This window comes from Clupea harengus, chromosome 1, assembly GCF_900700415.2.
Source record: "Clupea harengus chromosome 1, Ch_v2.0.2, whole genome shotgun sequence".
Lineage (NCBI taxonomy): Eukaryota > Metazoa > Chordata > Actinopteri > Clupeiformes > Clupeidae > Clupea > Clupea harengus.
In genome coordinates, this window is record NC_045152.1 from 16,210,547 (window position 1) to 16,232,957 (window position 22,411).

Genomic DNA, 22,411 nt, shown 5'->3' on the forward strand with positions numbered 1-22,411 from the left:
GCATTTTCACTGGCATAGCATCTTCACTGGCATATCTTCTCGGTTCGTCAATGCATATTACAAAAAACAAAAACGACAAATGGCCGTGTTCCTTAAGGGGACTGTTTCTGGAATACCCTGTGTGAATAATGCCTGAACTAAACAGAAGCACTGTGTTAAGACCTCAGGTCTTGTAATTCCAGTTTTAAACACTAGAGTGCAGTATAGCTTTGACTTGTGAACGGAACGAAGCGCACCAGCGCCAACGTGCTGCAGTCAATAAAAGGCCACAGAGCTCGTGTACAAAATAAAGATTCCCTTTTAATACATTGATATTTGTTCATCATTAAAATACAGAGATTACAAATTACCACGAAATTATTCCTTTACGAAAGCATGCTTCCATCATCATCAAAGGAGAGCATACATACAGTCGCATACACACAGTACATTAATACCAGTAAGGTACATAACATTGAGATTAATTTTTTTTTAAAATAAACAGAAGCCATCATTTCCTTCATAATTCAGTATTCTGGTACAACTGGAAGCATTTTGGAACACACACACATAACATCAATCTAAGACCCAACCTAATAATCAAAGCACCTAACAATACAGACAATATCTTTCCTTCATAGACAGCGAAACAACTGAACATTTAGAGGTTTGATGGCTGCTGCACGCACACACACACACACACGCGCACACACACGCGCACACACTTCATTCCAGAGCCAACAGCTGTGTATTCATGTACGCGCATATTTACTTAGAAACTATCATTGTTTACATGATTTTGTTTTATTTATTTATTCATTTATTTACATGTGTATATATGTTTGTGTGTATTGTTATGTTATTTCATTGTGTTGATTATTCACAAACAGAAAAAAAAGTTTTCATGCTATAAAATGAGGAAGCAAACCTGCCTTGAGGACATTGACAGTGAGTGACGGGTCGGTGCTGTGATGTCACTGGACTTGTCTTGGTGGGATGGGTCGGGTGCTGTGATGTCACTGGACTTGTCTTGGTGGGATGGGTCGGGTGCTGTGATGTCACTGGACTTGTTTTGGTGGGATGGGTCGGGTGCTGTGATGTCACTGGACTTGTCTTGGTGGGATGGGTCGGGGAACTCCTGGACCCTGCCTAGACGCCGGAGCAGGAGCAGGAGCAACATCTCCGTTCCTAAGTTCACTATTCTGCCAAGGGTCATAGCTACACACACACACACACACACACACACCACACACACACACACACACACACACACACACACACAACACACACACAACACCACACACACCACACATGTTGTTAGACATATTAACAGCTATCGTAATGCAGGAGTTATTACCAATCTAGGACAAACTTTTTGTTGATTGTCGTTTGTAGGACACTAGAGAAGTGCTGTACTACTAGAGGGAGGGAGAGAGGGAGAGAGAGAGAGAGAGAGAGAAAGAGAGAGAGAAAGAGAGAGAGAAAGTTCCTGTCTTTGAGCTGTGGATTGTTCCTTGAGAGAGAGAAAGAAAGAAATAGAGAGATCCTGACTTTGAGCGGTCTGCTGTGAATTGTTCCCTGAAAGAGAAAGAGAGAGTGATACAGAGAGAAAGAGAGAGAGAGACAGAGGCCCTGTCTTTGAGTGGTGTGCTGTAAATGGCCCTGAGAGAGAGAGAAAGACAGAGAGAAAGAGAGATAGAGATACATGCCATCCCCAAGTCAGTCCTCTGATAGAATCATTTTTGAACTATACTAACCCACATAATAAGGAGGGCGTGAACCATGCGGTTGAAAGCTTGAATAACATTTTCCATCAAACGGCATCAATTTCTAGTCTTAAAACAATTAACAGAACTCATAAGAATAGCCAAGAAAATGAAAAATGGGTTGATAGAGATTGCAAAGCCATTAGAAAGAATGTCAGGCTATTGTCAAACCAAAAGCACAGACACCCCAATGACCCTGGTTTACGCCTTAGTTATTTCAACGAGCTCATAAAATATAAAAACACACTCAGAAAAAAGAGAGAACAGTTCACCCAAAATCAGCTAAAGAAAATTGAAGAATCAATAGATTCAAACAATTTCTGGAATAATTGGAATACACTTAACAAAATGAAGCATGAGGAACTTGCCATACAAGATGGAGAGATATGGAGAAGCCACTTTGAAAATCTCTATAGCAAATGTGGCAGGAACCCAGAACAAACCCAAATCTACCAAAAAATTATTGATATGGAGAACACAATTAATGAATATCAAAAACCTCTAGGCTATCCAATCACAGAATCACAGAATTGACAAAAATGGCATCCTCACAAACATAAACTACAACCTCGGCCTGGCTATTTTAAAATAGTTTAACTTCATTCTGAGTGTCGGATACTTCCCTGACGTCTGGAACACAGGACTCATTACACCCCAATAATTACAGGGGCATCTGTGTAAGCAGTAACCTGGGGAAGTTATTTTGTAGTATCTTAAATCAGAGAATCATCAACATACAGAAAGAAAGAGTGAGAGAGAGACAGAGAGGGAGGGAGAGAGAGATACAGAAAGAGAGAGAGAGAGAGAGAGAGGGGAGAGAGAGAGAGAGAGAGAAACAGAGAGAGAGAGAGAGGGGGGAGAGAGAGAGATACAGAAAGAGAGAGAGAGAGAGGGGGAGAGAGAGCCATATCGCCTGCCGTCTTACCGGCAATAACACAGGTGATTAATGCTTCATTTAATTCTGGAACATTTCCTTCTCTTTTCAAAGTGGCTCGGGTAACGCCGCTGCTCAAGAAGCCGTCTCTCGATCCCACTCAGGTGGAAAACTATCGACCGGTCTCACTTCTCACGCTCCTATCTAAAACCATTGAGAGGGCAGCTTCCAAACAGGTCACGGAGTTCCTGTCAAAGAACAATCTCCTCGATCCGAACCAGTCTGGATTCAAAAGCGGTCACTCCACCGAAACAGCCCTGTTGTCTGTAACGGAGGCCTTAAAAACAGCTAGAGCAGCAGCTCAATCCTCGGCTCTCGTCCTGCTTGACTTATCAGCTGCGTTTGATACAGTCAACCACCGCATCCTTCTGTCCATACTGTCAAGTATGGGCATTTCTGGCAATGCGCACTCCTGGTTTGAATCCTACCTCACTGGGCGCTCGTTCAACGTGTCATGGCAAGGTCAGCTGTCTGTACCTCACCGCCTCACCACTGGGGTGCCCCAAGGCTCGGTGATGGCACCACTTCTCTTTGCCATTTACACCACCTCGTTGGGCCCTATCATCCGCTCGCATGGTTTTTTCCACTGTTATGCCGATGATACTCAACTGTTTCTGTCATTCCCTCCTGAGGACACCACGGTCTCGGCGCGGATCTCGGACTGTCTCGCTGATATATTCCACATGGATGAAAAATCACCTTCAGCTGAACCTGGCCAAAACGGAACTGATGGTCTTCCCAGCCAAACAGGTCATCCACCACAACATCAATATCAATACTGACTCTTTATCTCTTGTTCCATCCAAAACAGCAAGAAACCTCGGGGTCATTATTGATGACCAACTGACCTTCACGGCCCACATCGCCTCTGTCTCCAGGTTGTGCCGCTTTGCGCTATACAACATCCGCAAAATCAGGCCGTACCTAACCCAGTATGACACCCAGCTGCTGGTGCAAACCTTGGTGAGTTCCCGCCTTGACCACTGCAACGCCCTCCTAACGGGCCTGCCGGCTTGCGTGGTGAAACCACTACAGATGATCCAGAACGCGGCGGCGCGTCTGGTGTTCAACCAACCGAAAAGGGCACACGTCACCCCGCTACTCATTGAGCTCCACTGGCTGCCAGTAGAGCTGCAACGATTAGTCGACGAAATCGACGACGTCGATTGTGAAAAATTGTCGACGATGATTTTTATTGTCGACGCGTCATACAATATATAAAAAATAAAAATATATATATATATTTTTTTTTTTGGCAGACGCTAGCAGAGCTACCGGTAATTTTCATTCGGCATTGCAATGCACTATAGGAAGTGCAAAATAGTGCATCTTTAACTAATAATAATTGACCATCATTGAGAAAAATGGAACATAATCTGCAAATAGCCTAGCATACAAATCATGCACCGTTTTCTTTGCCCTCCGTTCTCGTACCTTCATGTGCTGCATATCAGAAATGGCCGACTGAAAAGCGAATTATTCTGAGACGGCTCATGTTACCATGGAAACAATAAACAAAGCTAGCTTTAGTAGCTGCTGCATATGAGATATGGCTAACAGAAAAGTTGTCATTTTTCTCAATGATGGTCAATTATAAGTAGTTAAAGAAGCACTATTCCAGTATTTCAAAGAGAATGAGCTGTGGGAGCACAAGAACAGTGCGTGTCTAGCAGCAATTATCATAGACATATATGATATATCTATAACTTATAGTAAGGTTTAAGCTTACATGTTGGAAAACAGAACGTCTCATGGAGGATGCTTGCTATTTCAGTTATGTTAAGTGCAATGTAGTAAATCAGTGAATTATCAGAGTAGCCTGTATTTTCGTTTGTTCTGAGTAGTTAACCTCCTCCACTTAGCATTCTTCAAACAAAAGATTGTGGAAAAAAATATATATTTCATAAGTTGAATTTGAATGTCATTTTGCACTTGCAGAGGCTTGATTGCTAATTTCAGTTACTTTTAAAACTTTATTTGCACTTTCTCTTTACTTTTAAAAGCATATTTGCACTTTAATTTGTATTACTATTTAATTTATGTATTATGATGATTACATTTGTTACTCAAATACATTTGAAATTCAAATTCCAACATTTTGAGTCGTTATTTTAATTTGCTATGGGAAATAATCATTAGATTAGTCGATTAATCGAAAAAATTGTCGATAGATTAATCGATTACCAAAATAATCGTTAGTTGCAGCCCTAGCTGCCAGTAGCTGCTCGCATTAAGTTCAAGTCACTTATGCTTGCCTACAGAGTGCTTGCGGGTTCTGCTCCCACCTACCTAAATGCTTTTGTAAGGGCAAATGTTACACCCAAAACGCTGCGCTCGTCTAGTGAGCGTCGTTTGGCACTGCCGTCTGTGCAAGCACGGCAATCCAGACTATTCTCATTTGTAGTTCCACGTTGGTGGAACGAACTGCCTAGTACTACCAGAGCAGGGGCGTCCCTCTCTATCTTCAAGAAGCTTTTGAAGACCCAACTCTTCAGAGAGCACCTCCCTTCCTAACTGGCACCTGACTAGCGCTTAACTTGCACTTCAGCAGTTACATTCCTGCACTTCTTTTTCCTTTTTTCTAGGTTGTTGTTTTCTAATTCTCATGTAAAGTAGTATTTATTGTTACACCATGCTTTTTATTGCTCTTAGCTTGACTGTTCTCTCCCTTGTACGTCGCTTTGGACAAAAGCGTCTGCTAAATGACTAAATGTAAATGTAAATGTAGAGAGAGAGGGGGAGAGATACAGAGAGAGAGGGAGAGAGAGAGACAGAGGGAGAGAGAGAGAGAGACAGAGAGGGAGAGAGAGAGAGAGAGAGAGAGAGAGAGAGAGAGTGAGACATACCTGACTGAAGCTTCTGACTGATACGGAGGGAAAGGCTGGAAGAGACACAAAAAGAAACATGGCAATCTGTACACACACAAATACACACACACTAGCACACACACACACACACACACACTTGCACATCCACACACACACACACACACGCGCACACACACTACTACACACACACACACTTGCACATCCGCACATCCACACACACACACACACACACACACACACACACACACACACACACACCTGAGGGTTTGTGGGGGCCAGCTGTTGGGGGGAGGTGGTTCTCTGCAGGTTGCCATTGGCCTGGGACTGGGTGTCATGTGACCTGTGGGAAGTGGACAACATGAGGACTACACAAACAAACAAAACAAACTTCACACAAATAATAATGAATAACAAATAATAGTGTGAGAGGTGTGTGTTGGATTAGTGAGGTGTGCTAGCTATGTGTGTGTTTGTGTGTGTGTGTGTGTGTGTGTGTGTTGGATTAGTGAGTGTGTGTGCTAGTAATGTGTGTGTGTGTGTGTGTGTGTGTGCGCTAGTGTGTGTGTGTGTGTGTGTGCTAGTGTGTGTGTGTGCTAGTGTGTGTGTGTGTGTGTGTGTGTGTGTGTGTGTGTGTGCTAGTGTGTGTGAGTGTGTGTGTGTGTGTGTATGTGTGCTAGTGTGTGTGTGTGCTAGTGTGTGTGTGTGTGTGTGTGTGTGCTAGTGTGTGTGAGTGTGTGTGTGTGTGTGTATGTGTGCTAGTGTGTGTGTGTGTGTGTGCACACCTGGAGGGTTTGGAGTGGACGGCCCTCAGGCAGGGTTCTAGAGTGTCTCTTCTGAAGACGTAGAGCAGCGCCAGAACGATCACCACCACCAGAGGAACCACCAGCAGGAAGAAGATCAGCAGGCCGTCACGCAGAGAGTGGTCTGGGGACGACACACACACACACACACACACACACACACACAACACACACACACACACACACACACAGGTGAGAACGATCACCACCACCAGAGGAACCACCAGCAGGAAGAAGATCAGCAGGCCGTTACGCAGAGAGTGGTCTGGGGACGACACACACACACACACACACACACACACTGGGCTCTGAGGAGAAGCCTGATGGCTACACGTCCTGAATGCTCAAGAAAGGGAGGAGCTAGGAGTAGAAGTGGGTGTGTTCATACCAATCTGGGCGGGGCCACTGTCCACGCTGCCTCCTCTCCCGCCGCGGTCACAACGAGGGGGGGCCCATCCGCCATTACAGTGGCAATTCGCCTCGTTATTACACACCTACACACACACACACGCACACACACACAAGACAGAGGCGCGCGTGTGCACACACACTTTTAGTTTGAGATTTTTGTAGGGCTGTGATTGATCGATAAGAAGTCCCTTTTTTCTCCTTTTCTCTCCTTTTCTCTTCTGCAGATTGTTTCTATGGCTTCCACTAACTCAGCAGATCCACAGTGCCAGTCACCATAAACTCACCTAGCTCTTTCACAGTGTAAATACACACACCTAGCTGGTTCACAGTGTAAATACACTCACCTAGCTGGTTCACAGTGTAAATACACTCACCTAGCTCTTTCACAGTGCAAATAGACTCACCCAGCTCTTTCACCGTTAATTTGCCCATATAAATATAAAAATCCTTGTTTTAGGTGACAGTAATTCCTTTTGTACGGCCTTAAACTCGGTGCTTGTGCTAGTGATGTCATACCCCGTTGCCATGGCATGTCTCCCCAGCATTGCAGCTAGTATCCTGAATCAGGGCCGAGTCATTCAAACACTTTTGGGTCAGACAGACCTGTGGAGACAGACACACACACACACACACACACACACACACACACACACATCATTTAATGCCTAATTGCCTATCCCTTTCACATGGAATAGAATGGGCAAGAAAAGGACCAAGTGTGAGGATACATCTGAAGGACACACACACACACACACACACACGTTTACCTTTCCGGGAGCACACACACTGCCCTGGTTGACGTAAGCTGGGTCAAGTACGTCAGTGCCCAAATTATAATCTGCGTTCTTACAAACGACCCCGTCCCCTAGGTTCTGTGTGCCGATGGTCACACCTACGGGTTGGTTGTCTGAGTCAAAGTTGGTGCACTGGATCTTTCCACACATCACGTTTCTATGGGAGAGGAGCAGCCAAAGATGACGGTCATACACAAATACAAATCTACAGAGTTTTTAACAGTGAACTGTGCAAGATGGGATGTTGTTGTCAAATGTACAGACGTGGACAAAATTGTTGGTACCCTTCCGATAAAGAAAGAAAAACCCACAATGGTCACTAATATAACTTGAAACTGACAAAAGTAATAATAAATACAAATGTACTGAAAATTAACTAATGATTGCTTTTTAATTGTGGTTCAACAGAATAATTAAAAATAAATAAATAATGAAACTGGCCTGGACAAAAATGATGGTACCCTTAACTTAATATTTTGTTGCACAACCTTTTGAGGCAATCACTGCAATCAAGCGATTTCTGTAACTCTCAATGAGAACTGTCAACAGGTATTTTGGCCCACTCCTTGTGAGCAAACTGCTCCAGCTCTCTTGGGTTTGAAGGGTGCCTTCTCCAGACTGCATGTTTCAGCTCCTTCCACAGATGTTCAACAGGATTTACTATAGATCAGGGCTCATAGAAGGCCACTTCAGAATAGTCCAATGTTTTGCTCTTAGCCATTCTTGGGTGTTTTTAGGTGTGTTTTTTGAGACATTATCCTGTTGGAGGACCCATGACCTGCGACTGAGACCAAGCTTTCTGACACTGGGCAGCACATTTCGCTCCAGAATGCCTTGATAGTCTTGAGATTTCATTATACCCTGCACAGATTCAAGACACCCTGTGCCAGATGTAGCAAAGCAGCCCCAGAATATAACCGAGCCTCTTCCACGTTTCATAGTAGGTACAGTGTTCTTTTCTTTGTATGCTTCATTTTTGCGTCTGTTAACATAGAGCTGATGTGACTTGCCAAAAAGCTCCAGTTTTGTCTCATCTGTCCAAAAGACATTCTCCCAGAAGCCCTGTGGCTTGTCAATATGCATTTTGGCAAATTCCAGTCTTGCTTTTTTATGATTTGCTTTCAACAGTGGTGTCCTCCTCTGTCGACTTTGGCTCAAACAGCGACTGATGGTGCGATCTGACACTGATGTACCTTGACCTTGGAGTTCACCTCTAATCTCTTTCGAAGTTGTTCCGGGCTCTTTGGTTACCATTCGTATTATCCGTATCTTCAATTTGTCATCAATTTTCCCCTTGCGGCCACTTCCAAGGAGGTTGGTTACAGTACCCTGGACCTTAAACTTCTGAATAATATGTGCAACTGTAGTCACAGGAATAAAAATCTGCTTGGAGATGGTCTTATAGCCTTTACCTTTGACATGCTTGTCTATAATTTTCTTTCTAATCTCCTGAGACAACTCTCTCCTTAGCTTTCTGTGGTCCATGTTCAGTGTGGTACACACCATGATACCAAACAGCACAGTGACTACTTTTCACCCTTAAAATAGGCAGACTTGACTGATTACAAGTTTGAAGACACCTGTAATGCTAATTAGAGGACACACCTTAGTTTAACATGTCCCTATGGTCAAATTATTTCCAATCTTTTCTAGGGGTATCTTCATTTTTGTCCAGGCCAGTTTCATGAGTTTTTTTGTATTATTATTCCGTAATATAGCCGTACATGACCCCTATTATATGGCAAAATTGTTTGGTCTTAAGGATAGTCGTAAATGAATTTGTCCACACCCCCTTATTTACCCCCAAATTTGAAATAAGGCCTTATTCAGGCAAGGGAGCGAGAGGCTACGTTTGTAAGACATACATGCTGAGGCATCAACAGAGCAAGGTGGGACATTTGCACTTGCCACATTGGGGCTGTTACACTTGCCACATTAGCTACTACTGTACAGGTTAACGTTAGCTAGCTGGCTGGCTTGCCTGCAGTAGGCTACTACTGTACAGGCTAACATTAGCTAGCTGGCTGGCTAGCCCGCAGTAGCGTACTATTGAGCAGGCTAACGTTAGCTAGCTGGCTGGCTAGCCTGCAGTAGCGGGAGCGTGCCTATGTTCCCACAGCCCTATGTTCCCACAGCCCAATGTTCCCACAGCCCTATGTTCCCACAGCCCAATGTTCCCACAGCCCTATATTCCCACAGCCCTATGTTCCCACATTTCTAAGAGCTTTTTCAAAATGAGGTCTTATGTTCCCACAGCTCTGTGTTCCCACATTTTCTAATATTCATTACAAAATTAGGCCCTATGTTCCTACAGTTCCCACATTTCTACCCCTGCCTGGTAGTTAAGGGTTCACCATTCCATAGCTGGCAATTTGAAGGAGCTAGCTAGCTTCCAAACTCTAACCCTAACCCTAACCTTAACCCTAACCCTAGAACATAGGGCTGTGGGAACATCGGGACTAATTTTTAAAAAATAAATCTGGGAACATAGGTCTGTGGGAACATAGGGCTGTGGGAACATAGGGCCTAATTTTCAAAATTGTCAGTGAAAAAAAAATCCTTAGAAATGTGGGAACATAGGGCTGTGGGAACATAGGGCTGACCCCGCAGTAGCCTACTACTGAACAAGCTAACGTTAGCTTGGCTGGTCACTACAGTAGGCTACTGCTACTATGTATACCTGTGCAATATTAATGGCAGTGTTGTATAGTAACGAAGTAGAAATACTTTGTTATTGTACTTAAGTCGTTTTTTTGGATATCTGTACTTTACTTTCCTACTTATATTTCTGTTTACTTTTACTTTGCTACATTTTGCAAAGGAAACTGATACTTTTACTCCGATACATTTCCCCTGAAACCTTTGTTACTCGTTACAAAATCAAATCATCTTTAGAAAAAAAAGAAAATCATGAGAGTGAGACCAACGTCAGGGAATGCCACAGTCCCCGACGTTGGTCTCGTCACTCTCATGATTTTTTGCCGCAACAAATGCAAATAAATTCATAACTGTTATAAAATGCAGTTTTCTGGATGTTTTTGTTGATATTCTGTTTCTCATTGTTAAAATAGACCTACTATTACAATTATAGATCACACATTTCTTTGCAAGTGGCCAAACTTGCGAAATCGGCAGGGGGTCAAATACTTATTTTCCCCACTGTATACCTGTGCTACACTAATGGACATGTATGTATGTATGTATACCTGTGCTACACTAATGGACATGTATACCTGTGCTACACTAATGGACATGTATACTACCTGTGCTACACTAATGGACATGTATACCTGTGCTACACTAATGGACATGTATACCTGTGTTACACTAATAGACATGTATACCTGTGCTACACTAATGGACATGTATACCTGTGCTACACTAATGGACATGTATACCTGTGCTACACTAATGGACATGTATACCTGTGCTAGACTAATGGACATGTATACCTGTGTTACACTAATAGACATGTATACCTGTGCTACACTAATGGACATGTATACCTGTGCTACATTAATGGACATGTATACATGTGCTACACTAATGGACATGTATACCCAGTGTTTCCCCTAGGTTTACAGCTTTGGGGGGGGGGTCCGGCGCGGTGCGGCGCGGCCACCGACACAAACACTTAAAGGAATCATGGTGTTCATGTGTTTCTTTTAATGACAGCAGTCAATATAACAACTGAACAATTATTTGAACTGTACATTGAACTAACCATCGAAACATGTCTTTTTATGACAATTATCCACAAAGTGTGCAGCTTTTGTCGCTGCAGTTGTATCTTTCTGGGCTTCTGGAAAAATTTTTAGATATTTGCGGCCTAAAATTCCTGATTTCGCAGGAGCTTTTCCAAAAAGTTGCGATGAAAGTTTTTTTTTTAGGTTTTGTTGCAATGAAATTGGCGAAACAAGTGAAAGTTGCGATAAAGTTTGAATTGTCCTCTTTGTAATTATAATTGAGTTATTTGTTGAAAAATAATTGATTAATAAACAAACATTAATTCATCAAGAACAAAACGATTGAGAAATGGTCCTCTTAATAACCTCACCAATAAGCCAAACAAAAGATTACCAGGACTACAAAAATGTAGCAAAATAGGCTTTACTTATCCACAACAAAGTGCACATGTTGGCATTACAAAAGGACCAGTAAGACTGAATAAATGTTATGAATGTCTCAGCCTTCATATGACGAAAAAAACAGCCTGTGTCACTGATCTGTCTCGTCATCTGACGTCCTGCCTGTGTTTCTGCCGTTCTCATTCTATGCTTATCAATCTGTTTTGCTATCCTTGTTTATTTATTTTATCCGTATAGGTGTTGATGTTCAATTTCATATATTAATTTAAAGTCGTCCAATTTCAAGTCATCCATTCTTCAACACTAGCTGCTACCTTAAACAGAAAGTAACGTTAAATCTCCATGGCAACAGCTCTTGAGGGTTTGGCAAATAATCGGATTATTGCTTCCTTCATTATTCACAGCAAAATAAATAATTTTCATTACATTTCATAGATTTATTACCAGACTCTATGTAAAAAGGGCCACGCACAACTCGCGGAAAATGATAAAAAATGGAAGCCAGATCTATTTCTGAATTTTCGGTGCGGACATGTACGTACGTTCTGTTTCCACGTCTGTTGTAGCCATTCTCATTGGGCCTCATTGTCGACCCTACCTAGGAAAAGATCTCCGGATTCATGAACGCCTGGAATGTTTTTTAAAGCTTAAAAGTGTCCGTAGCTGTGCACTGATTCTTAAGCCCAATTCTGTCTGCTGGTGGGAGCGTGCTCACCTGTGTGTGTGCGCGCACGCGCACGGAACTCTGCCATGCGCGATACAGAGAGCAGAGGAGAATTGTAAACGCGTGACCATGTAGAGACAGAAATACATGCCGTCGTGTAAATAAGATAAATAACATAAGGCTATTTATTTTTTTAATAAAAGAACAAGCTATAGACCTGTTCTATAGGAAAGTAACCTTAAATTACTTCCGTTGTGATCTGGCGCTTTATAGAAAATCAAATTGAACAAAATTAACTTGACCTTCCAGGGGGGGGGGGGTGCCGTTGGGGGGGCGGGGCGCCCCCCTAATATAATGGTTGGGGAGACACTGATACCTGTATACCTGTGCTACGCTAATGGACATGTATACCTGTATACCTGTGCTACACTAATGGACATGTATACCTGTGCTACACTAATGGACATGTATGTATACCTGTGCTACACTAATGGACATGTATACCTGTATACCTGTGCTACGCTAATGGACATGTATACCTGTGCTAAATTGGAAGTCTTGATACAACTGGATCAAATCAAAGGTGCAGATTATGGGCAAACCATGATAGAAAGGTGAGCAGATTTGTGACTTACTCTAAGGCACATCGGATTGCCTCGGAACCGCTGTAGCCACAGTTGCCAAACTTGTCTCCTCTGATGTTGAAAGTAGCGAAACATCGGTCGTCTGCTTTAGTGGCGGCTGATGGAGGAGACACAGGAGAGAGAGTCTCAGCATAAGTGTGTGTGTGTGTGTTTCTGTATGTGCGTGCGTGTGTGTGTTTCTGTGTGTGTGTGTGACACAGGAGAGAGAGTCTCAGCATAAATGTGTGTGTGTATGTGTGTGTGTGTGTGTGTGTGTGTGTGTGTGTGTGTGTGTGTGTGTAATAACGTTCGGCCAACTATTTAGAAATTTTACTCGGGCTCGGGTCGGGTTCGGACACATCAGCATGATAAGGCATTGAACATTCCATATTTAAAATATCTTAATAAGTAGCGAAGTCAACGTGTCTGCCTCACATAATGCAGAAGTTCGTTTTTGAGAATAACATAAATCACATTTAGGATAACAGCCTTCTTCCTGTGGCGGGAATTTGTTTATGTCCTAGCTGTGACAACGCGATTACAGGCATCATGGAGGAAGTGAAAAACAAACGGTCATCTGGAGAGTTTTAAACGATACTAAACGAAGGGAAATCTACTGTATGGAGATATTTCTGCTTAGTAGTCGATGCAGATTATAATGAGGCTGTTGGATATGTCCAATGTAAGAAGTGTGAAGTTTTAATGAAATAAGATTGCTGCCATCCTTTTTCTCCACAACAACATGGATTAAACCTCAATGGTTGGACTATGTAGATAGTTTTATAACGAACGTTGCCATAAAGTTTTCAAGAAAAAAAAAAGATCTTTAATGGTAAGACTTGTTTGTTGTGCCTCCTCTGGTGTATGACGTGTGTAATGTGTAGGCTATTTCATTCCGTTCTTGCAATGCGAATAATTTAATTTAAATATGCTTATGCGTTGCTCACACAAACAAGCGTTGTTCAGGTGCATTTATCTGTTGATGCCCGAGTTTAATAAAGGCAGGCTATTCGTAAAAAACGTACGTAAACGTGTCATTAGTATTAGTTGAGACATTGACTCCGTCTGGCTTGGGTCGGGTTCGGACTAAATATTTGAATGGCTTTCGGTCTCGGGCCGGGCTCGGGCACTACTCTGTCGGACGCGGGCCGGGCTCGGACAGAAAAATTCCGCCCGATACACCCTCTATTACATAAGTATCTGGGCTGAACAGGTGTGTGTGTGTGTGTGTGTGTGTGTGTGCGGTAGAATACCTGGGCCGAACAGGTGTGTGTGTGTGTATGTGTGTGTGAGTGTGTGTGTGTGAGTGTGTGCGGTAGAGTACTTGGGCCGAACAGCTGCTTGCACTGGTAGTCATAAGTTTGGCAGCGTCCCTCGTAGCAGAAGGCTTCTCCATTAGCACAGGACAGACCGTCCATCAGGTAGTAATCCCCAGGGCAGAACGCATAGGAACCGCTACAGAACTCAGGCAGGTCACACTGGTTCTCCGACCTTCTGCATTCTGATCCTGCCACTCTAAACTGAAACACACACACACACACGCACGCGCACACACACGCACACACACACACACACACGCACGCGCACACACACACACACACACACAGAGAGCAGAAGTTCTGTTAGCATAAGAGTGCTGAGTAGCATGAGGTCTATAAACACACACAGGTCCCAGTCAGGAAGGTGACGATATGGAATACTCCAGGCAGTGGCTTTTTTTCCCAGCATGCAGTGCAGTCACCTGGCAGTCCTGACAGCAGGCTCCCTCAGCACACACCGAGCCAGACGTGAGACGGCAGGTGGCTGCGTCACAGCACCGACTCTTACACTCCTGTTAGAAAAACACACACACACACACACACACACACACACACACACACACACAATCATCATGCTGTTGATACACAAACACACGTAGTCCTGAATCACAAACACATGTAGTCCTGTCTTTAGATTAAGCCAGGCTGGTGGAAAACACACACACACACACACCAAACCAGCAGTGACACACACACCAAACCAGCAGTGACACACACACCAATCCAGCAGTGACACACACACCAATCCAGCAGTGACACACACACACACACACACACACAGCTGTGTGACACACCTCTGGAGTTCCGCAGTCACACTCCTCTCCCTCCTCCAGGACTGCGTTGCCGCACACCGCCACGGTAACCACGTCAGAGGGCGGGGGCTGGTTCAGTAAACAGCCCCCCCTTCCCCCCAGGATCAGCTGCTGGAAGTCGTCCCCACTGCAGTCACTGAACAAGGGCGCCCCCCTGTGGCCGGACAGGGAACAGACACAACCGTGAGGAAACAGACTGCAGGTCTTTTGTCTTATAGGTATAGTTCTAGAATGTTCCACAGCAGAATTAGAAAAAGCAGAATGGTTCACAAAGCTCTGCTTAGTTGGGTTCCATGATGACACTTGCTATGGATACTAGCATTCATGAATCAGAGCACACACACACACACACACACACACACACACACACACACACACACACACACACACACACACACACACACACACATTGGTTGATTCAGAGCACACACATCATTGGTTGATTCAGAGTGAACACATCATTGGTTGATTCAGAGCCCACACATCATTGGTTGATTCAGAGTGAACACATCATTGGTTGATTCAGAGTGAACACATCATTGGTTGATTCAGAGCCCACACATCATTGGTTGAATCAGTGAACACATCATTGGTTGATTCAGAGTGAACACATCATTGGTTGATTCAGAGTGAACACATCATTGGTTGATTCAGAGTGAACACATCATTGGTTGATTCAGAGTGAACACATCATTGGTTGATTCAGAGTGAACACATCATTGGTTGATTCAGAGTGAACACATCATTGGTTGATTCAGAGTGAACACATCATTGGTTGATTCAGAGTGACACATCATTGGTTGATTCAGAGTGAACACATCATTGGTTGATTCAGAGTGAACACATCATTGGTTGATTCAGAGTTTACACATCATTGGTTGATTCAGAGTGAACACATCATTGGTTGAATCAGTGAACACATCATTGGTTGATTCATAGCTCACACATCATTGGTTGATTCAGAGTGAACACATCATTGGTTGATTCAGAGCCCACACATCATTGGTTGAATCAGTGAACACATCATTGGTTGATTCAGAGTGAACACATCATTGGTTGATTCAGAGTGAACACATCATTGGTTGATTCAGAGTGAACACATCATTGGTTGATTCAGAGTGAACACATCATTGGTTGATAATATATAATTGTCAGACTTTAATCGCACAAGCGACACACTGCAACACACGTGAATACATGGAGGCGACACAGGACACACACACACACGCACGCACACACACACACACACGCAGGCCTGAGGTCGTTTGTGAATTTATCTTCTGCATTTATCCCATCCCGGACTGTCCTTCCTCCAGGACCCCAGGAGCAGTGGGCAGCTTTTAAGCGCGCGGGGACCAGGTGAGGTGGACCGTCTGTCTTGGTCAGGGACCGACGAAGAGTGTTCTGTTTTTTCTGTTGGGGTTTTTTAGTGGAGGAAACCCCTTGTGAACACGGGGAGAACATGCAAACTCCACACAGAAAGGCCCGGGAGATAGCCCACCTGACCACTGAAGGTCTGGGGAGGACCTGCCCCACAGAGCCAACAGCGCCCCATGCGGGAATCGAACCCATGACCTTCTTGCTGTGAGGCGGCAGTGCCAGCACCGGAGCCACCGTGCCACACACACACACACACACACACACACACACACACACACACACACACACACACACACACACACACACACACACACACAGTGCCACTTGATTCTCTCTCACTCTTCCGTCTTTGCCACTGCCTGAGAGTAGAATTCTGATCTTTCCGAATCCTCCAACTCAACCATTCATGCTCAATCATTCAATCATGTTAATTCCTTTTCAATTCACTTGTATGGACTCATGCAGCACCGTTACCAATGAACACAGTCATGTTCAAAGATACTAGATACAAATGATTAATGACTTCACTTACAGGAGACACTGAGGGTTTGTTCAGCTGTGTATGTGCATGTGTGTGTTATACTGTTTCAATCATAGTCTGGCAGCTGTGTGTGTGTGTGTGTATGTGCATATGTGTGTTATACTGTTTCAATCATATTCTGGCAGCTGTGTGTGTGTGTGTGTTCACTCTTAGTCTAGCAGGGTTTAATATGCTTCCCTGAATTCCCCCCCCTTCATGGGTTAATTCTCCAGCACGGTCAAGGTGCAGATTATTGGTTCCCGAGTTTATTTGGATACAATGTTTTGAAGTGGGTGGGATTAAGAAGTTGTCTCTGTGTTCTTCCTTTCCTCTGTCTCTTTCCGTGGATGTGACAGAGGTAGGTATACGTCCTACAAACACACGCTAACAAGTTAACTAGCCTACATGTGACGATATGGAAGAGCTTGTTTTGTGCATATTATTTTAAGTGGCTTGCCTGATTTGTGTTGACAGGAGCAGAGCGACTGGCTAGCTTCTGTCCGACTGATTTTCTTTTCTTCATTTGCGTCTATCAGGTGGGTCACGTTTTACACTTGTGTATTTCACGGACGTGTTTGTGCGCGCTCTCTTTCCTTGGATGTATGAGACAGAGGAGCTGAGCGACTGGCTAGCTTCTGTCCGACTGATTTTATTTTCTTCATTTGCATGTATCAGAGCAATAAATGTGCGAATACCAGGTCGGTGGCTGTGTCATCCTTAAACTACACAACGCAGAGTGAAACAGCGAGGGAAAGATTACCTCCGTTACATATGTGCATGTGTGTGTTATACTGTTTCAATCATAGTCTGGCAGCTGTGTGTGTGTGTGTGTGTGTGTGTGTGTGTTCACTCTTAGTCTAGCAGCTGACACAGGGTGCTGAGAGACAGCCAACACTCACACACACACGCACGCACACACCCACACCCCTGTCTCACGTCTACTCAACACGGCTTAATTTCATTTAAAACTGAACTTTAGTCTCACTGTATATTCCTGCCTGTGGTGTGTCAGAGGACTGTACAGACTGTGTGTGTGTGTGTGTGTGTGTGTGTGTGTGTGTGTGTGACTGAGAGCAGGGTTCACGTACCCAGCGGACGGTGCCATGATGCAGCCACTCTGTCCGTCGCAGGAGCAACCCCCGCCATCGTGACCCATGCCAAGATTGTGTCCCATCTCGTGGGCCAACACTGTAGAGAACCCAGCCACATCATCGCCGCTGAACTGGGAGAAGAATCTGAATTTGAATACAGTTACCCCACTGTGTGTGTGTGTGTGTGTGTGTGTGTGTGTGTGTGTGTGTGTGTGTGTGTGGAGGGGGGGGAGGACTATGAAACTGTGATGTCCTCTTTGAACACAACATCCTTACATTTATGATACACATTCAGAGAATCTGACTGTTTATACTGTTAGTGTGTCATTTCTACATGTGTTGTTGTTTATACTGTTAGTGTGTCATTTCTACATGTGTTGTTGTTTATACTGTTAGTGTGTCATTTCTACATGTGTTGTTGTTGTTTATACTGTTAGTGTGTCATTTCTACCTGTGCTGTTGTTGTTGTTTATACTGTTAGTGTGTCATTTCTACATGTGTTGCTATTGTAAATGGAGCGGAACAGACGTTAGTTTTATACCTTTATAACTCTTGTGTATGTATGTGTGTGTGTGTGTGCGTGCACGTGTGTGTGTGTGTGTGTGTGTGTGTGTGTGCATGTGTGTCTGTGTGTGTGTGTGTGTATATATATATCTTTATCCCCTGGCTGTGAGCGTGGTCACACCAGCTCTGAACACACACTCTTAATAAATAAAACAGAAGGAGGATCAGGTTGCCGACAGGATTTCACACACGCAAGGGCTTAAAAACACCCTACCCCTGATTAAACACACTCTATCCCTCCGTTAACACACACAAACACACACACACACCTGATTAAACACACTCTAACCCTCCGTTAACACACACAAACACACACACACCCCTGATTAAACACACTCTAACCCTCCGTTAACACACGTACCCCTGATTAAACAAACTCTTACCCTCCGTTAACAGACGTGGGTGTGTTAACTCAAGGTTAGGTGTTTGTTTTATCTGGGGGGAGGGGGTGTGTGGCAGAAGGGTATGCTGCATTTTGAACACTGATCTTCGTGTGATTAGCCAAGTTAGAAGTGCGCCAACAGGTGATGATTAGTGTTCAGAAATAGCACTCACTGCTATTTAGCTGTGCGCGTACAAGCTATGTTTAACAAGTGTTTACAGTGCAGTGGGCGTACAAGCTATGTTTAACAAATGTTTAAGGTGCAGACGTTGACCAGTAAAACACAGGCTAAACATCCTTTGTAAATATGGCCCTTAGCCATCTAACTATTAGAGTTTATACAACGGACACATGCTTGACACATTTAACTGCTAACTACTATCTAACCGTTAACTGCTATCTAACTGCTAACCGCTATCTAAGTGCTAACCGCTATCAAACTGCTAACCGCTATCAAACTGCTAACCGCTATCTAACTGCTAACCGCTAACTGCTATTTAACCCCTAACTGCTATCTATCTGCTAACCACTATCTTACTGCTAACCGCTAACTGCTATCTAACCACTATCTAACTGCTAACCGCTATCTAACTGCTAACAACTATCTAACCGCTAACTGCTATCTAACTGCTAACCGCTATCTAACTGCTAACCGCTATCTAACTGCTAACTGCTATCTAATTGCTAACCGCTATCTAACTGCTAACCGCTATCTAATTGCTAACCGCTATCTAACTGCTAACCGCTATCTAATTGCTAACCGCTATACTACCGCTATCTAACTGCTAACCGCTATCTAACCGCTATCTAACTGCTATCTAACTGCTAACTGCTATCTTACTTCTTGTTTCCACATAAATTAGTGTGTTTACAGACACATGGAAATCTGATGTTTTGTGGGCTAGTCCATGTTTCAACATTGATTTCATCAGCATGTTATTTACATCTGCATCCATCTTGTCATTGGCAGAAGTGCAGATAGATGTTCTAATGCTGCATTACTTCAGATACATTTATTCAGATTCATATGCAGATTTATAGACAAGTACAACTGCTCATTAACATCCACTCACCACGTTGATTCCTCCAGAGTTGTGCACAGAACACACGGTGCCAACGAAGGCCATTCCCAGCACGCCATTGGGGTACGCACCGGACCGCCCCCTACACCACACACATCAAAGAATGCTCAGGTTGGTGTGTGTGTGTGTAGGATTTTGATCGAGTGTGTGTGTGTGTGAGAGTGTGAGTGATAGTGTGTGTGTGTGTGTGTGTGTGTGTGTGAGAGTGTGTATGTGTGTGAGAGAGTGTGAAAGAGTGTGTCTGAGTGTGTGAGAGAGTACTGCTGTCACTCACACTATGAGCTGTCCCATGCCGTGTGAGTGTGTGTGAGTGTGTGTGTGTGTGTGTGTGTGTGTGTGTGTGTGTGTGTTTGTGTGTGTGTGTGAGAGAGTACTGCCGTCACTCACACTATGAGTTGTCCCACGTCGTGTCTCCTCTTGGGGAGCAGTACTGTGCGTCTCCAGCTGACGAAGCGCCCCAACACGTCCCCTGCCGAGCCCTCGTCCACACTGAAGGGGTTCTCCTCCTCAAACACCGTCAGGCCCACCAGAACCACACGCACGTTCAGACGCTTATAGTACTAAAACACACACACACACACACACACGTTAGCCGAGCCCTCGTCCACACTGAAGGGGTTCCCCTCCTCTCACACACACACACACACACAGATAAAGTCCAGGTGTTTTTGCAGAGAGCAGACACTCACCCCATCCAGGAGGTTGGCCAGCTGTACTGCCTCCTCTCTCACTGCTGTCATGTTCTGCTTCTTGAAGTCGTACTGGTGACATCAAACAAAGAACACAAGCTGACACTGAGGACACTCATGAACACACTTTTAGCACTGAAACCCACTCACACACACACACACACACACACACACTTGCACACACAAATCAATGCACCTATAGTACTGAAATACACAGCACACACACTATCAACATAGTTACAGCACTGACTGGCACACCCACACACACACTGCTCAACACACATACACACACACACACACACACACACACTGCTCAACACACATACACTCACACACACACACACTGCTCAACACACATACACACACACTGCTCAACACACATACACACTCACACACACACACTGCTCAACAAACATACACCCACACACACACACTGCTCAACACACACACACACACACACTGCTCAACACACACACACACACACACACACTGCTCAACACACACACACACACACTGCTCAACACACACACACACACACTGCTCAACACACACACACACACACACACACTGCTCAAACACACACACACACACACACACTGCTCAACACACATACACACACACTGCTCAACACACATACACACCAAGGTTATTATAGTTAACGAAAACTAACGAACAAACGAAAACGAGGTGTGATTTTTCTTTTCGTTAACTGAAATAAAAACGAGGCTTTATAAAAAAACGATAACTAACTGAAACTATATTGTGTCTTTACAAAACTAACTAAAATAAAATAGAATTATAGAGAAAATGTCCTTAGTTTTCGCCTTTGTCAATGTATTTCATAGATGTCAATTGATTTCATACATAGCGTCTATCTTCCGCCGTACCACTTTTACTACACGCCCCCCACCTGGTATCATGGCGGCAAAAGTCGGGAGAAAGCGACAGCGACATCCCTATTTGGGATTACCTGGAACAGTAACGTGCGGTGAGGTTCGTGGCTGGTGAGGCACTGACTCTTTCAGAGTCAGATTTACAAATATATAAACCCAATACAGTAGCTTAAATCACCATTCAATTGGCAGCTTGCACATTGACTACTGGTTGTTTTTCATATCAGCATTCTAACATAGGTAAGGTGGCTACATACAGTTGGCAGCTGCTAGTTTGTGATGAACTCGTGTTAATATGTGTGATTATGTACAACTTTAGCTGCAATTTAAGTTTAATTTCTCAAAATCAGCTCACCAAAGTGATCACAACCACTTGTTTGATGTTAAATGGCTTTACATAGACATTAAACAATCCTAAGAGAACGGGAAATTAACGGAGCAAGGGCTTTCTCTGATATCAATGTAATGTTAGCGAATGAGGGGTGAGATACCCCCCCCCCCCTGCTAATATTTAGTCTCTGCTGTACGTCCAAAACCAAATCTATTCTTGAGGTTCAAAATATTTTCAAAACATTTTGGCTTTGGATGTGAGAAGTCGATCGAGTTATCTTCTGTCCCGTCGTTTCAAGCATACATTTTAGCTACGGCATTGGTCTCCCATTATTGATCAATTCACGTTTTGATTGAAAGTCCAGTTATGAGAAATGTTTTAGCTTAGCTAATGAATCTTCCATTTCCGTAGTCAATGTCAAATATAAGAAGAGTAACGGCAGAACAAGAATAAACCCGACC

General features: G+C 43.9%; 1 protein-coding gene and 1 long non-coding RNA gene across 3 annotated transcripts in view; one reads left to right on the forward strand and one right to left on the reverse strand.

Annotated features, from left to right (window-relative positions):
• Window positions 1-280: 280 nt before the first annotated feature.
• Window positions 281-22,411, reverse strand: part of zgc:174164 (uncharacterized protein LOC570656 homolog) — a 27,658-nt gene continuing 5,527 nt past the window's right edge. The window contains exons 8-23 of one of the 2 annotated variants that reach the window (XR_006152395.1): window positions 20,727-20,798; window positions 20,425-20,597; window positions 20,029-20,119; window positions 18,007-18,140; window positions 15,001-15,172; window positions 14,629-14,718; window positions 14,212-14,407; window positions 12,900-13,005; window positions 7,486-7,669; window positions 7,235-7,321; window positions 6,696-6,801; window positions 6,290-6,431; window positions 5,766-5,847; window positions 5,526-5,560; window positions 995-1,197; window positions 281-952 (exon numbers count right to left, since the gene is read on the reverse strand). Coding sequence is in view for 1 of the 2 variants with exons in the window: in XM_031568847.2 (XP_031424707.1) it covers window positions 1,080-1,197; window positions 5,526-5,560; window positions 5,766-5,847; window positions 6,290-6,431; window positions 6,696-6,801; window positions 7,235-7,321; window positions 7,486-7,669; window positions 12,900-13,005; window positions 14,212-14,407; window positions 14,629-14,718; window positions 15,001-15,172; window positions 18,007-18,140; window positions 20,029-20,119; window positions 20,425-20,597; window positions 20,727-20,798 (1,788 nt within the window). In the remaining variant the exon portion in view is untranslated. Of the gene's footprint in view, window positions 1,198-5,525; window positions 5,561-5,765; window positions 5,848-6,289; window positions 6,432-6,695; window positions 6,802-7,234; window positions 7,322-7,485; window positions 7,670-12,899; window positions 13,006-14,211; window positions 14,408-14,628; window positions 14,719-15,000; window positions 15,173-18,006; window positions 18,141-20,028; window positions 20,120-20,424; window positions 20,598-20,726; window positions 20,799-22,411 lie in introns of both variants that reach the window. The other variant, XM_031568847.2, reaches the window with a different exon arrangement.
• LOC122132876 lies at window positions 17,263-18,121 on the forward strand. Its single transcript, XR_006152396.1, has 3 exons — window positions 17,263-17,276; window positions 17,393-17,454; window positions 17,996-18,121. It is a non-coding gene; the product is annotated as an uncharacterized LOC122132876 (long non-coding RNA).